Raw genomic sequence first — 15,674 nt, 5'->3', positions numbered from 1 at the left:
GGAGTAAAGAAGAGCAGAACAACTCCATACCACCCTATGGGAAATGGGCAAGTTGAAAGGTTCAACCAGACATTGCTGAAGATGTTAGGGACATTAGACAGTGAACAGAAGCACGATTGGAAAACTTATGTTTTACCTTTAGTCAACGCCTACAACTCAACAAAGCACGAAACGACGGGATTTTCGCCTCATTACCTGATGTTTGGGTGGAACCCTAGATTAGCGATTGATGCATATCTTGGATTGGAAGAAACACCACAAAAGACCAGAAGTAGGGAGAATTATGCACAGAAGCTGAAGAAAAGACTAAACTATGCATACAAGATGGCCAGAGGTAACATTGGTAGAAACAATGCAAGGTATAAACAAGGTTATGACAGGCAGGTCCGTTTTGAAAAATTAGAAGTTGGAGATAGGGTTTTGGTGAGAACATTAGTATTTTCTGGTAGATCAAAATTAGCTGATAAGTGGGAGAGAGATCCCTACATGGTAATAGAACAGCCTGTTTCAAACATCCCAGTCTATAGAGTCAAAAATGAAATATCAGGAAAAATTAGAACATTACATAGGAATCTTTTATTACCTTTTATGTGCATTACAAAATCTTCGAATTTAGATCAACATTCAGATAACAGGGTCCCGAACGCAGTACCAGACCAGGAAGTTGCAGAATCAGAGACAGAGTCCGAATCTGAGGATGAGGAAGTTTTGGTAAGGCATAAAAGAGTCAAACCTAAACAGTATATATCTAGTGTTTCAGATAGGTCAAGGTCATCCAAGTCACTATCAAATAGAGAAGCATCGACTAGAGAAAATACAACACTGAACCGCACAGAGCCATCAACTAGGGAGACTTCAACAAGCGAAAGTATAAAGTTAACCCACATGGAACCATCTATTCCAGCTAATGTAGTAGCAGAGCCCCGCAGGTCTGCCAGAATCAAGAAAGTACCAGATAGGTATGGTTCCTGGGTGTCTCCCATAGAGACACAAGTGTGGTATGTATAAATGGGGAGAACGTCACAGGTAATCAGGATGTGTGTATATGGATTTAATATGTTGTTTTTATGTTATGTTTTTATTTCATCTTGGATAGAACTACTATGATTTAACTTAAGATTTCACTTACAGTGACTTAGTTAATTATGTATGGTGTATATTGTAGTTCATAATTTTATGATTAGTCATTAAGTCTTATTATTTGATAGTTACTTAGTGTTGATAAGACTTAAGTTAGTGTAGATAAGTTTAGTAGTAGAGTATTCTCTTTAAGAAATGTCAGGAGACATTTTATTAAAGAGGGGGAGAATGTCACAGGGTGACAATTACTTGTTTTTATTTTATTTAGTATAATTATTTAGTACAGCTGGTATAGTAAGTCAGTATAGTAGATAGCTGTAGTAAATTCCTTCATTCATTCATTCATAACTGGTCATTCATTGTCATCGTGTTTGTATTGTATTCTGATTTGTCCGGTGTTCCGTGTCACGTGAGTGTTTGGTTGTCACGTGATTGTCTTGTGGTTTATTTTTATCATAGGTGTGAGTTGTAAAACCAGTATGTATGGGGTGTGGTAGTTATGTACGCATGTGTGAGTCCTGGTATATATACTTATGCACGGACTATTCCTTTTGAATCTTGACGATACATTATAGATGTTCTCCTGCGAGAAATCTATGTTATATTAGCAGTTTACCTAAGAAATTCCTTACGGAACCTTAGTACCATGGTGTAACTGGTCACCTTCATTCGTTTGTTCGTTTATACTTCATCATCGTAATTGTCATCAAATAAATATATGAACCTTTATTGAGGAACTGTGTTTGCATTATTATTCCCTGAGATTGGGAGACCCGTGACACAAGAATAAAAAGATTCACATATATATGAAATAGACTAAGTATACATGAATTTTTACTATCAGGGGGAAAGTGAAATCATTGCAAAATCAGAAATAATTAAGAAAAAAAATCTTGAAAGTTGTAACAATATTTAATTCCAATATAAAATACATGTTAATGTCAGTTTTTAAACAAAAATAAATAAAGGAATCATAAGAATATCACAGACACTAGGAGAGTGTGTCCACATTGTTAGTCTGTCTGTCTGTCGTACGGGTGATGGTCCATCAGAGCTATTCCTCACATGCAGTCTATTCACAGTTTTTTGTAGGTAACAGCCTCCGGGGAATCTGATTTCAGTAACTGACCAGGCTGGTGAATTAAATCCACCAAAAAGCAACAGGGTGGAAATTTCTGTCCTCCAGGCTAAAATAATTCAAAAACAGAGTTAGATTCCCAACAACTGGATGGAATATTATTCCTCTATCTAAATTAATTAAGAAATTAAAAATATGACCCTCGAGATAAAACTCTATCCCCCGCCTATACTGACCTGTTCTTGGGTCTCGGGTAACATGACCTCATTCCAAGCTCTGTTGTAATCTCCTCTCGTCAGGGAACAAGGGAGAGCAATCCTGTCTGCCAGGGCCTGTAGAGGTAAAGGTGTTTATAATTACTGTACTTATCTAATTCTTTCAGTCTGAAGAATTTTTTTATATATTGTGACAGACAATTGATGAAATGGATTTCTTTAATTAGAAGTCAAAAATTTTTGTTTTAAATTGTCAACCATAATTTGACCAAGTAAATAATATGTATTATCCCATGTTTAACCCTTTATCCCGTTGATATAGCTCATGTGATATCATTTTTGTATCACACAGTTGTGACGTCACAATGAATTTTGCGATAGAGTGATGAAGTAAAATGAAGTGGAGTCCTATTTAAAAACAGTGCTAAACATCGTTTGTGGTGTAAAAAACATGGGATAAAAAGAATCTCACATGATTTGTAGTTAGATATGATTTTTATCCAACGAGTTGTGTGTTTTTCCCCTCGCCAAGGCTCGGGGATAAAATCCACACAACTCGTTGGATAAAAATCATATCTAACTACAAATCATGTGAGATCCTAGATTCACCACAACTTCCAAAAATGTTGCATAAGCAACTAAAAAATAATCAAAGCCTCTTTATTTTGAATAAGGCAATTTTCTTTTGTCTCATACCTTGAATAACAGAGCTCTGTGGACATGAATTCCAGCTTTGATTTTTCCAATAGGGACAACATTAGATTTCAACTCAAACTTCACTTGACTAAGAGGAAGTTCCCAGCTGAAGTTTGGCAGTTGTCCTTTCTCAATAGGTCCTCCCATTTTGTCAGCAACAAATCTAAAAATAAACACATTTAAACTTAAAAATAACATTCTGCACATTTAATATCTCAGAAAAAATAATATACAGTCAAAAGCTATATCAAGGCAAATTACTGTTTACTAAATCTTTAACTTTGTAGCTTTGAGTGTGAACTGTTCACATTAATTTTCTCAGACCTTACTTCAGTGTTAATAGCTGAGTGTTGACTTATTTTGAAGTTATCTATGACTAACTTAGCCTTGACTTGTATCTGAGCTGCTGACAACTTACTGAGCAGAGAGCTTGACTTGTATTTGAAGTAGATATATTTTCAACTAAGTGAGCTTGAGCTTGACTTGTACATGAACTTCTGATTACTTCCTAAGCTAGAGCCTTGACTTGAACTGCTGTCGACTTACTTAGCTTAAGTCTCAAATGTTACATGAACCATTGACAATTTACTTATTTAGAACTGCTGATAACTTTCTGAGCTAGATCATTGACTTTAACACTGAAGCTTACTGAGCTAGCACCTTTACTTGTATCTGCACCATTGACAACTAACTGAGCTAGTGCCTTGACTTGTATCTGAACCACTGACAACTTAATGAGCTAGCACCTTTATTTGTATCTGAACCACTGACAACTTAATGAGCTAGCACCTTTATTTGTATCTGAACCACTGACAACTTACTGAGTAGCGCCTTGACTTGTATCTAAATTATGCTGGGTATTGGCCGAAGATTTCGTATTGCGATATATCTAACTGCATTGCGATATGTATTGCAATATTTTAAACGTTATAAAAATAGCATTTTTGTATAATATTAACTTTAATTTACATGCAAAATGTACATAACTATGATAAGTAAGCAAAATGGGAAAAAATCTTGTTGATTTTATTAGATTTCTGCTTTGAAATGCACCCGTAAAACAGCTTCTGCCTTACAGTTTGACTTAATAACAACCGTTCATACATTTATTTTTATAATTGGTGATAAAATTCCTTAGTCTAAGCATTTTGCCAATATATTGATATTTCAAAAATGTATTGCAATATGATATTTTTATCACTGTATTGCAATATACCAAAATATCAATATTTTTGCCCAGCCCTATATCTAAACCACTGACAACTTACTGAGCTAGCGCCTTGACTTGTATCTAAACCACTGACAACTTACTGAGCTAGTGCCATGACTTGTATCTGAACCACTGACAAATTACAGAGCTAGCACCTTGATTTGTGCCACAGACATCTAACTGTCTTTAAGCCTTGACTTGAACCACTGACAACTTACTGAGCTAGATCCTTGACTTGAACCACTGACAACTTACTGAACTAGAGCCTTGACTTGAACCACTGACAACTTACTGAGTTAGTGCCTTGACTTGTATCTGAACCACTGACAACTTACTGAGCTAGCAGCTTGATTTGTACCACAGACAACTAACTGACATTGAGCCTTGACTTGAACCACTGACAACTTACTGAGCTAGAGCCTTGGCTTGAACCACTGACAACTTACTGAGCTAGAGCCTTGACTTGAACACTGACAACTTACTGAGCTAGAGCCTTGACCAGAACCACTGACAACTTTCTGAGCTTGAGTCTTGATTCGATCCACTGACAACTTACTGAGCTAGCACCTTGATCTGAACCACTGACAACTTACTGAGCTTGAGCCTTGACTTGAACCACTGACAACTTACTGAGCTTGAGCCTTGACTTGAACCACTGACAACTTACAGAGATAGTGCCCTTACTTGAACCACTGACAACTTACTGAGCTAGTGCCTTGACTTGAACCACTGACAACTTACTAAGCTAGAGCCTTGACTTTGACCACTGACTATTTACTAATCTAGTGCCTTATTGTATCTGAACCACTGGCAACTTACAGAGCTAGAGCCTTGACTTGTATCAGAACCACTGACAGCTTACTGAGTTAGTGCCTTGACTTGAACCACTGATGACTTACTGAGCTAGTGCCTTGACTTGTACCTGAAGACTTGACATGTACCTGAACCACCGATAACTTACTGAGCTAGAGCCTAGACAAGTATCTGAACCACTGAGGACTTACTGAGCTAACGCCTTGATTTGATCCACTGATAACTTAATAAGCTAGCACCTTGACTTGTATCTGAACCACTGATGACTTACTGAGCTAGTGCCTTGACTTGTACCCGAACCACCGATAACTTAATGAGCTAGACCTTGATTTGTGTCTAACCCTCTGAAGACTTACTGAGCTAGTGCCTTCACTTGATCAGTAGCTGTAGCCAGAGGGAGAATTCTTTCTGTCACCTCCTCTATGTATTTCACCAGGTTAGAGTCAGTAGGTGGGTTGACTGGCTGGTTCTCTGAGTTAGCTAGTGCCTCAGCCTCTTTCTGAAGCTGAGCCTGGAGTTCTTCCTCTTTCTGTTTCTCTTCCTTTTCTTTTTGTTTAGATTTCCTTAAATTAAAATATTGTACAGAAATTGACAAACTGATCATGATTCATCTCTATGACATTTAGTTAGGGTTGGCAAATTAAGCGTATCAATTTGAATTTGCTGAAACTAAAAACATATCAAAAATTTTAATAAATTGACTTCAATTCTAAAATCATTCCAAGCTTGTATATTGACAAGGTTTGAACTGGCATGCTCATGCATAAAACTCTTTGAAAATAAATCATTATACAAATATTTCAAACAATAATACTTTAATTTATTTTTTGTTAGAATGCATGCAATACTTAAAAATGAAAAAAAAAAATTCGAAGAAGAAAAGGGAAGATTTACGGGGTACTTGTTTTGCCATTACGATAGAGGAAATAAATCTATTAAAATGTTTACATTGAATACATAAATTGAACAGAAGATATCATCTGAAAGGAAGTTAGTTATTGACAGTTTTTGTAAGTGGAGAAGAAAATTATCTTTTATACAGATTAATTAATTTATGATGTTAATCATAAAATACTCGAGGGAATCTACCAGTACCTCATGCCTATCATAAAAAATCAAATTTCTAGCATTCTATATGAGCTTAATAGTAACAATTATACAGATAAATTCCATCCCCATATTGTGCAGTATATACTCACTTTGAGTTACAATACTTGTATCATTTTACATAGGCCTATATATTATGATCATATAAACTACAAAATAGCACATGTAATCTGAAAACTGTAGATTTTTTTTTACAAGATTACTTTGATATGTATCAAAGATTTGGCACTTATTTATACATTATATACATTATAATTCAGCAATAAATAATAATTTGTTTTATTTTATTAATCACTTTCTGAACCATAATTCTGTATATCCATCACAGTGCTGTAATAAATCAATGTAATGATATTGTAGAACAGGCAAAAATAAAACAACAGTGCTACAAAGGACCACTGAAGCAGCTAAACAAGCAATGACTACACCCAGTTACCATGGCGACACAATCGTGTCTGGATAACTGACCTATCAACATCATCTGGAATCATGGAGGCTCGACGTCTACCCCTAGAAACAAAGTCTAGAACTAAGTCTGGAATCATGCTGGACAATATGTTACAGTACAACTAGTACACGTCCAGGACTCAGAAAGAGAGTACATCTAAGGTTTTATTTAGAATAAATACTTATCCAGGACAAAAAGAAACGAGGCAAATGAGGAACTGATGGCTTACAGGACAATAAAGAATAAAATCATACATGCTAGGGCCTACATCAGTCAAGACCAAATAAAGTTTGCATGCACATCAATGGGAATAGGAAGTTATATTAAGATTTAAGAACAATAGGCCCATGGGCCATGTTTGACAGGTATAACATTGGTCCAGTGGATCACAGAATTTGAAAATATGACAATTTTAAACAACACATACTATAATCATAAAAGTTCACTGAAGTCTTGGACTAAGCAAAGTATCTCCGAGTTAACTAAAGTGCTTATTACATTTATGTTTAAAAGAAATTAAATATGTAGAATTAACTTTTGAGAAAAAAAAAAACAAAACTTTTTCATAGGTACAATATAAGTTAAAAAAAATTACTCTTACATGTTTTGTAATCACAAAACATATTTGATGATTGTTGGATTAACTTTAGTTTGAATGAACAGTACAGTGAATAAATAATCAAACAAATACCTTTACCAGTTAATGTAATCCCTACCACACCCACAAAGAATGTCAAATGTGTTCCAAGACACAAAAAATACAAAATGGTTGCAAAATGCAGCCATGTTTGTTGTGAAACTATACTACTGCACATAAATCTAGACTTCATTTTTAGTGTACACATAACACATTTCTATACATGCATTGTGAACAATGCAATGACTTTAGAAACCAAACTAAGTTTCTCCTTTAGCTAGACTTTTCTATAAAAAAAAAAAATCAAATTTTACAATTTTTAAAATCATGCTCAGACACCAGAAATTGAAAATGAGACAGCATGCTCTACACTATATTACATCTTTGATTATTAATACCCAATATTGTTAATGCCAGCTTTTGTGGGTAAGACTAAACTAGATTTTTAAATATTTTTTTTTTGTCTGCATGTTCAATGAATTTAAAACAAAAATGAATCAGTGTCAGATAATTGGGCATTGCTGACCTTCTCAATAAAATATCCTACGAAATCAATGGTCACAATACATGCTTTTTTGGTAAAAACACTTGTCTTGTAAATAAAACATGCACAAAACTTAAATTCAAACTGTGTGATTGTGAAAATTAAACTTTTGCCCTGATTAAATCAATATGAACTCAGTGCTACTTACGGTGAGGTAGGACTAGAGAGGGAAAACACAGGAAGGTTTTATATCAATGAGTGTGCTGGTAAACATATTAACAGAATTATCTCAGAAACCCAGGAATGGTTCATCAAAGAAAGGGTTAGTAAAGACTGAGGATTTGTGCTATTTTATGTGCAGGGATTATTAAGTTTTAGTGAAATCAAAGTTTCATATACAAAGAATTTGAAATGTTTAATGCTATCATATTTTACTGTTAAAGCTTTCCAGTAATACTTCACACTTACAAATGACTTTTCCTGTTAATTATCAATTACTTTAAATATATTCAGCTTACAATGCATAAGTAACTGCCTTTAGATAAATACTTCTTACGCACAGTTATAGTCAAATCTGAGTAGTTTTTGAATCATCTGCTGTAATGTCTGAAATGAATTGTACACAAACAACGATGCTGGGGAGAAGGACACGGAGTTACCTACCCTTTTCCCTCCCGTCCTGTTCGTGAGGATTTTCCGGACACATTCGTCTTAGAATTCTCCTTTGCCTCCATCTCGGGATTTGATGTAGACTGTGTGGTTACAGGGCTGAAATTCACAAGTTAACTTCAAAATCTTGGGAATGTGCAGCATGTATTGGTAAATGAATCTGTATCTGGTGTGTTGAAAATCCCCATTATCCATTACTGTTTCATATATACTAAATGTGTAATTCATATCTGGTTATTTATGTGTAGATAGTGTGCAAATTTTATAATAACACTATAAACAGGACTCCCTTTCAAAAGACAGGAATTTCAGGAACTGTTTTGCAGATTTTTGCATGTTATTTTAGCAAAAAGTGACCTACTCAGCCTTGGCATTTATAAAAAGAACTGGCCGCTTGTCATTTAACTCCTGTTTGCAGTAATCTTCTATTGACATAAACTTTGTGTTGGGTCGGATTTGTCCAGCATCATAAAAACCATCCTCTATTAGATTTGTAGAACCTGAAAAAGTAAAAGTACCTCAACTATATTTCAGTGAAATAAGCCCTTAACATGGCTGTGCACCTCAAACTGGGAGAAGTTTTATTTTATTCAAAATTTTATGCAAACTGTGGTGATGTGATTTACAAAAGTTGAAGCAATTCAGCTTCATTTTTAAGAAAACAACTGTAATTGATATATGAGAGCATACTTAGTTGTCCAGTCAGTGCATATTTAGCAGACAGGTTTGCGTCCAGCAATCTTTCAAGGGCAACCTCTGCAAATGGATTTTTTCTGGTGCCTGATACCTGGATTTCTTGTAGAAGATCCATTCCACTACAATACCAAAGACAAACATATATATACAGTAACAGAATTTCAGTGCAGCTTTATGATTCAATAATGGATCGAAATATTTTTTACAATCACATTGTTAAGTAGCCTTACCCTAGTTTACAGATCTCAACGGCAGTAGGTTCATCTACTGCACAAACTGCCAAGGCCCAGGCTGCATTACGCCTCACCTCATCATTCCCAGAATGCAACAGCTGGATCAAACTCTCCAGGCCTCCCGCATTCCTGAACTGGAAGTAGAAACAGAAAAGTAATGTACTCCTGTACAGTGTACAATTTAAAGAAACACAACTTCCAAATTACCATTCTACTTCTTTTAGATAACATCCATTCATTTCATTTACCTCTGATCTGGAATCAGCATCACACACATAAGCAGCCACTGCCAAAGATGATTTAGCCTGAACTCTTGTGTTCCTGAAACAGTAAAAGATTCAATAGAAATTTATGCTTAAAATTTTGAAAAATTTACTGAATTTATATGTAAAAATTTACTGAATTTATATGTAAAAATACCCAACAAATTAGAAATCAATTGCAAAATAAGCATCAATTAACAAAGATTCAGTATGTACAAGACAGTTTGTATTTTACACTGACTGTGATTTGAGAGGTTCCAGGAGGGCTGTGACGATTCCTTTCCCCTGGGCCTCAGTCCTCAGTGCCTCCTCTGTAGCCATGTTTGTCAGAACACAACAAGTGTTGGCCACTGCCTCATCTCGGGGGTCAGCCAGTAGGTGGATCAAGGTCTCCACCCCATTCAAGTTACTAACCTCCCTAAACAGAACAAAGGGGAGGATCTCACACAGGTGTATGCGATGATCAAAAACTATAACAAATGTTTTTCTTCTAATATCTGCTATTCATTTAAGTAGAAATAAAAGTCTGCATATTCTGTCGCTTATGGATCTGTAGATTCTTTCATTTTAAAATTGACAACAATCCATGTATGTTTGTAGCTGTCACTTACTGGCAGTTAGTGGAGTTTCCGGTGGTAAGGTTGGCCAAGGCTAAGGTAACAGCCTCCTTAACATCTCCATTATCAGAGTTACACAGCTTTATCAGGGGCTGCATGCCTTCTGTTCATAAAAAATAACACTAAATTCATCAAATGTTCTTTGCAATAAATCAAAATATAAAAATGCTTGCCACATTTGCATCAGATGAAATCCATCTTTGTACAACAAGGTAATTATTTGACCTATAGTTATGTTTTTTTCAATTTAATTAGACTTACCCCACTCCCTGATGGAGTCCTTGCTGAGCAGGTTCTCGGACATGATCCCCAGGGCCTGGGCCGCGGCTGTCTGGACGTCCGTCGACTCGTGACTCAGAAGGTGAATCAACATCTTCTCTGCCTCCTGCTCATGCAGGATTTTTCTGTTCTCAGCTACCAGGTAAAAAGCACATGTGTTATCACAAACAGTGTACATATTATTGTCAAATTTTTGAAGATCTGCATTGATTTTACTCCTATGTTTACATGTGTTTGGATTATGATTTACATGTGATATGTTTTGTTTGGATTTGATTTTCATGTGTTTGTATATGATTTACATGTGTTTGGATATGATTTATATGTTTTTTGATATCATTTATATGTATTGTATGGATATGATATAAAAATTACCACTTCTGGCTGATCTTGCGATGGCCTTAGCAGCACTCATCTTGACGTCAGGGAGGGTGGGGATGATGGCTTCTCCCGGGGGTGGTTCTTCTTTCTCAGACTCCTCTTTCTTACCTGAGGAAGAATGAATTAGTATCATTTTAATAGGTATTGCACAATTTAATGCCTATTAATATAGCATGAATACTTTTAATGTGTAATAACTCAAAGACTAGAGATTGTAGGAATATATAGAATTCACTTGTTGACTGTTGATTTAGAGTTTTTAGATGAAGATCAGTAATATTAAAATAAATGAAGTTTTTATTATGTGAGTGTTTCTCTTCCCAAATGTATGCAATTTTTGAATTCCTGGCTTATGTTTAGGAATTTATAACTTTTTAAAAAGATGTGAAAACTGCAACCAGAAATCTGGCATTCAACACCAATAACCAAAGCAATTATAAATTAACAAAAAAAAAGCCAGTGTTCATGCAAATCCATCAAAATCTTTGAATTTCATGCATTTCATTTCTTACCTTGAAACCAAACAGTATTGTTAGTATTTAAAACACACAAACAACATTCACCTGACTTACTTCCCTTGGCGGATTTTTTGGCCGCGCGTGACCCCGCCTTCTTCTCCCCCTTCCCTGTGCCAGCTTTAGGCTCCTCCTCAGGAGGGACCTGGTCTGTTATTAATGCTACAAGACGTTTCAGGCCCCCTGTCTCCTTCACAAGCTATAATTCATCATGTATTTTAATTAATGAGATCATGGCAAAATACATGTACCAGCAACATGTTATAACGTACAGTGATGTAAAGATTGTAACAATGACTTATAACACAGATTATTTTTTTGTATGACCTTTCTCTCTGGTAAACTGAATCACATACCTCTAAGCTCTCTAGATCTTCCAGGAGGTTGGAGAGGACCATAACAGCCATAACATGGAGATCATTCCATTCAGGATGTGCCACAAAGTCCACCAGTTTTGTCATGGCTTCTAATTCACGCAGTGCAGATCTATTCTCAGCTGCCAGGAAATTTACATTATAATTATTCACCCAAAAAGATTTTAAAAATTTCTAAATCTGTATTACATCTAACAAATGTGGACTGAATTAAACAATATCTTACAATCTTGTGAGGCTCTATCCAAGGCCAGAAGAGAGAGTTTCTGTATGATAGCAAACTCAGACTTGAGCAATTCTAGCAATGGGTTTAGTCCATCAGCATCACGAATGGCAGCCCGGGATTGATAGTCCTAGAAAATAAAATAATCATATAAAGTTATAAAATACTACTCATTTTACATAAAGTAAAAAAACTAAACATACATACAGCATTATTTGTTTTATATTTAGTTTGATGTTAACTTACAAGCAGTAGTTGTGCCAGAGCCTCTACACTGTTTTTCTGGACATCAGGGTCACTAGAACCTAGACATTTTACAAGGGCATCAACTCCTCCAGACTCAAATATTGTTGCCTTACTGCTGAACTCTGTAGCCATATTGGATAAACCAAGGCCTGCAAACTCATGTACAACCGTATCCTCTGAAAAAAGTTATAGCAAAAGCATAACAAAGACAAAATCAAGTGAATTACTCTACGAAAGATGGATTTGTGCATCTTTAGTCTGTATATTATTGAGAAACCCTGCAGGACATCTGACTTATGATATTGCTCACCTTCTGGTGCTAGTAGTTGGATAAATGCAGGTATTGACTCTTCCCTTTTCCTGAGGAACTTTCTAACATCAGCTGAAGAGATATAAATTAATCTTCATTACTCAAAACAATAGTTTTCTTTTTAAATTTAATAATGAAGCAAAATAAGAAATGGAATTTTAACACTGTAAAACCTACGGTTGGCGGTCATGACACCTAGCGCCATGCAGGCATTTCTTCTGACTATGCGGTCCTCACTCTGCATCAACTTTAACAAAGCTTCTCCAGCACCCAGATCCAGCAGCTGCTTCTTGTTCTCATCACCTACAATAGTTTCAGTTTAAAGGTATTACAATTCCCAAATCTTCATCAAAACAAGAAGAATATTTTTTTCAAGGCTTATAATTAAATAGATAAACTTGAAAATGTGAATATTTTATGCAAATTTTTAAAGGAATCTTTACATACTATAAATGTAGAAATTCTTTGGGAGCTGCTTTTTCGAATAATAAAAAAAAACAAAGTACACTAACATTTGTCAACAAATTTGTAGATTGCCTCGCAGGCTTTAGACTGGACATCTTCCTCTGGGCTGCTCAGCATCAGTACCACAGTCCCAGCCTGTCTGCTCTCCACAGAGAGGGTGTCAAACTAAAACATTCAGACATGTGATGTATTTGTATTGATTGACTTTGCAGTACTTATAACAATAACATTTCAAAATATTAGAATATTACCTAGTCCCATTGATTGAAAAAAAAAGAATTTAACTCAGATAAATTATTTATCTATTCACTTTTATTTACTTATTGTGATATATAGGTCAAGAAAAAGAAATACTGACCACATCATCTGGAGGTGGTTTCTTGTCTTCCTTGACTTTCTTTCCCATTTTTATATCTAAATAGTGAAACACATCATTTTATGAATTCATCCATTCATTTTTTTACCCTTAATATTTAAAAGTTAAATGTTTTGGGCGTGGATATAGGCCTGGGTAGCTCAGTCAGTAGAGCACCTGACTAGTGATGCAGGGGTCCCGGGTTCGGTTCTAGGTCCAGCCGAACATTTTCTCCTTTCCTGTTACAGATTTGGTACCATCTTGCATGTGAAAGTCCTGCTAGGGGCTAAAAAGGACTTGAATTGTGTCTTTGAGGGCAAAGATAAACAAAGGAAATAAGAATGCAATGGTTTGGGCCTTGGATATCACTCATATCAGTCTGGGTAGCTCAGTCCGTAGAGCACTGCACCTAGCTGTTACTAGTGATGCAGGGTTGTGGGTTCGATTCTAGATCCAACCATACATTTAATTCCTCCTTCCCTGTTACAGGTGCTTATATATTTCAAAGTTTTTTTGTTCTTGATCCCATCAAGATAACGATTTTGACTACATTTCAAATACACGATTACAGCAATTGCTGCAAATGCAGTGTACATAATCAAATTATTACAATGACATCCAGTTATCTGCTTAAATTCATGTTAAAACTTGGTAAGTAAATGACATGCTATTCAATTTGTTAAATACTTAACAATTCAGTCACTTTGTTTTAAAATGGACTTTTATAGAGGAAATCCGTTGCAAACAACATGAACAAGTAGGCCTATAATTTCTATTATCAAAAAACGTCTGTAGTTGACTGTTGCTGTCTCTGTAAAAACAAAGAGACATGGAAGAATAATTCTGAAGAATATAAGGGAATGAGTTGTGGTGAAAAAAAAATCACAGAAAACGTTATTTGTGATATCTAGCGAATGCTCAAAAGGAATGATTTCAACAATTTACACAGATTTTTAAGATGTTTTAACTATAATAAATATATCCTTGTGAATAAATCACAACAAAATTTACGATATGTATATTCTAACCTTTGTATTATCGTTAAAACAGCTGCTGTATGATTATTTTGCTAGGCCTCGATTTACATGTCCACCATTGTGCTTTTGTGTTGTTGCTAATTGACGTCACGGTTTTCTGTGTACAATTCGAGCTGACATTTGGCGGGCAAGTTGTACGTGGTTGGGATCCCTATGGAATGGCTAATCACTTGAATCTTGATGATGTAAATTTTACAGTTGTGTGAAAATTACTAGTGTGAATCTGTGTAAAATTTTTCTTTGAAATGAAACGTTTTGGACATTATTTGCAATGATGCAAAGTTTTACAAGTACAAGTATCAAGAGAGATTGGTCGAGACTCGGAACCTAAAAGTCAGCTATGATCAGTAACTTTTACATTGTTATCTCGTCACAGTCGACGAATCTCCCTGAGATTATTTTACAGAGAACTTCACGACATATATTCTAAATGAAACATCAAAAGTTATATAACAGCTCTGACATACATCTAGCTCAGCTCATTCTCTTGATTTAATACAACTAGCTTTTATGATAATAACACTTTATGTAAGTTTATGTACTGATAATACAGAGTGAAAGATTTACTTTACCATGTTTACGTAATGTTTTTTTTCTGCTCAGCATGCCCCAGCAATGGCAACCCTTGTTGTTTTTGTCCACCTCAGAAATTGTTTGATATGGAAGAAAGTAATTTCTCTCTAGTGTAAATTAAATGAGTTATCTTTCTTAGTTTATGTTGGGACGTGAATGAGAGTAGATAGAATGAAGGCAAAAGTAAAACAAACCTTCCTGCATCATTGGAAACCCATGGTCATGCAGTCTCGCATAACAGTGACATTGACCATGGGTTTCAGATGATAACCTTTGATCTTGCAGACAAAAAAGCACAAAAAAGAAATATGGTCTAATTTACAGGATTAGCTATTAAGTTTCACAAGCATTTGGGTTATTTTTTTCCAAAAAAACAAAAATGACTATGAAAACATTTAATATTTGACACATTTGGATATGGTTATATGACACACATGTCAGAAATTAATTAAAACTGAATTTATTTACACTATAACTTTGGTTTTGCTTTGTTCACAGCATGATGGGAACTTGTTGTACAACTTGGAAACATTTTTATTTGGCACTTTTCTCAAGCTAATTTCCACTTTGAAGTCTGTTTTTGAGTAATTAAGCATTTGGTAAAAATATGCTGCTGTGGTTATAACTGTACCATGGCATTTGATATCAGCCACACAGAAACATTGATTTA

General features: G+C 35.2%; 1 protein-coding gene across 3 annotated transcripts; it reads right to left on the bottom strand.

The window, feature by feature from the left end:
- Positions 1 to 1,973: 1,973 nt before the first annotated feature.
- On the bottom strand, positions 1,974 to 14,587 carry LOC134270347 (armadillo repeat-containing protein 3-like). 3 transcript variants are annotated; one of them, XM_062752579.1, is made up of 23 exons: positions 14,423 to 14,587; positions 13,398 to 13,453; positions 13,087 to 13,204; positions 12,752 to 12,877; positions 12,575 to 12,646; positions 12,265 to 12,440; positions 12,022 to 12,148; positions 11,778 to 11,917; positions 11,470 to 11,620; positions 10,901 to 11,014; positions 10,508 to 10,660; positions 10,241 to 10,349; positions 9,871 to 10,047; positions 9,615 to 9,687; positions 9,364 to 9,500; positions 9,128 to 9,252; positions 8,799 to 8,937; positions 8,432 to 8,536; positions 6,668 to 6,709; positions 5,449 to 5,655; positions 3,070 to 3,232; positions 2,395 to 2,490; positions 1,974 to 2,267 (listed from the first exon to the last, which is right to left on the bottom strand). In XM_062752579.1, the coding sequence occupies exons 2-23, from the start codon at positions 13,443 to 13,445 to the stop codon at positions 2,157 to 2,159; spliced, it is 2,709 nt and encodes a 902-aa protein (XP_062608563.1). In that variant the 5' UTR covers positions 13,446 to 13,453; positions 14,423 to 14,587; the 3' UTR covers positions 1,974 to 2,156. The 3 variants fall into 3 exon arrangements, with proteins under 3 accessions (XP_062608563.1, XP_062608564.1, XP_062608565.1); XM_062752580.1 differs by having other exon boundaries at positions 11,479 to 11,620; XM_062752581.1 differs by lacking the exon at positions 6,668 to 6,709 and having other exon boundaries at positions 14,423 to 14,586.
- Between the last annotated feature and the right edge of the window lie 1,087 nt (positions 14,588 to 15,674).

This window comes from Saccostrea cucullata, unplaced genomic scaffold (genome assembly GCF_032062105.1).
Source record: "Saccostrea cucullata isolate Sc308-1 unplaced genomic scaffold, CSIRO_AGI_Scuc_v1 ctg203, whole genome shotgun sequence".
NCBI lineage: Eukaryota > Metazoa > Mollusca > Bivalvia > Ostreida > Ostreidae > Saccostrea > Saccostrea cuccullata.
Note: the sequence above shows the minus strand (reverse complement) of the source record. Positions and strands in the feature narration are given on the sequence as shown.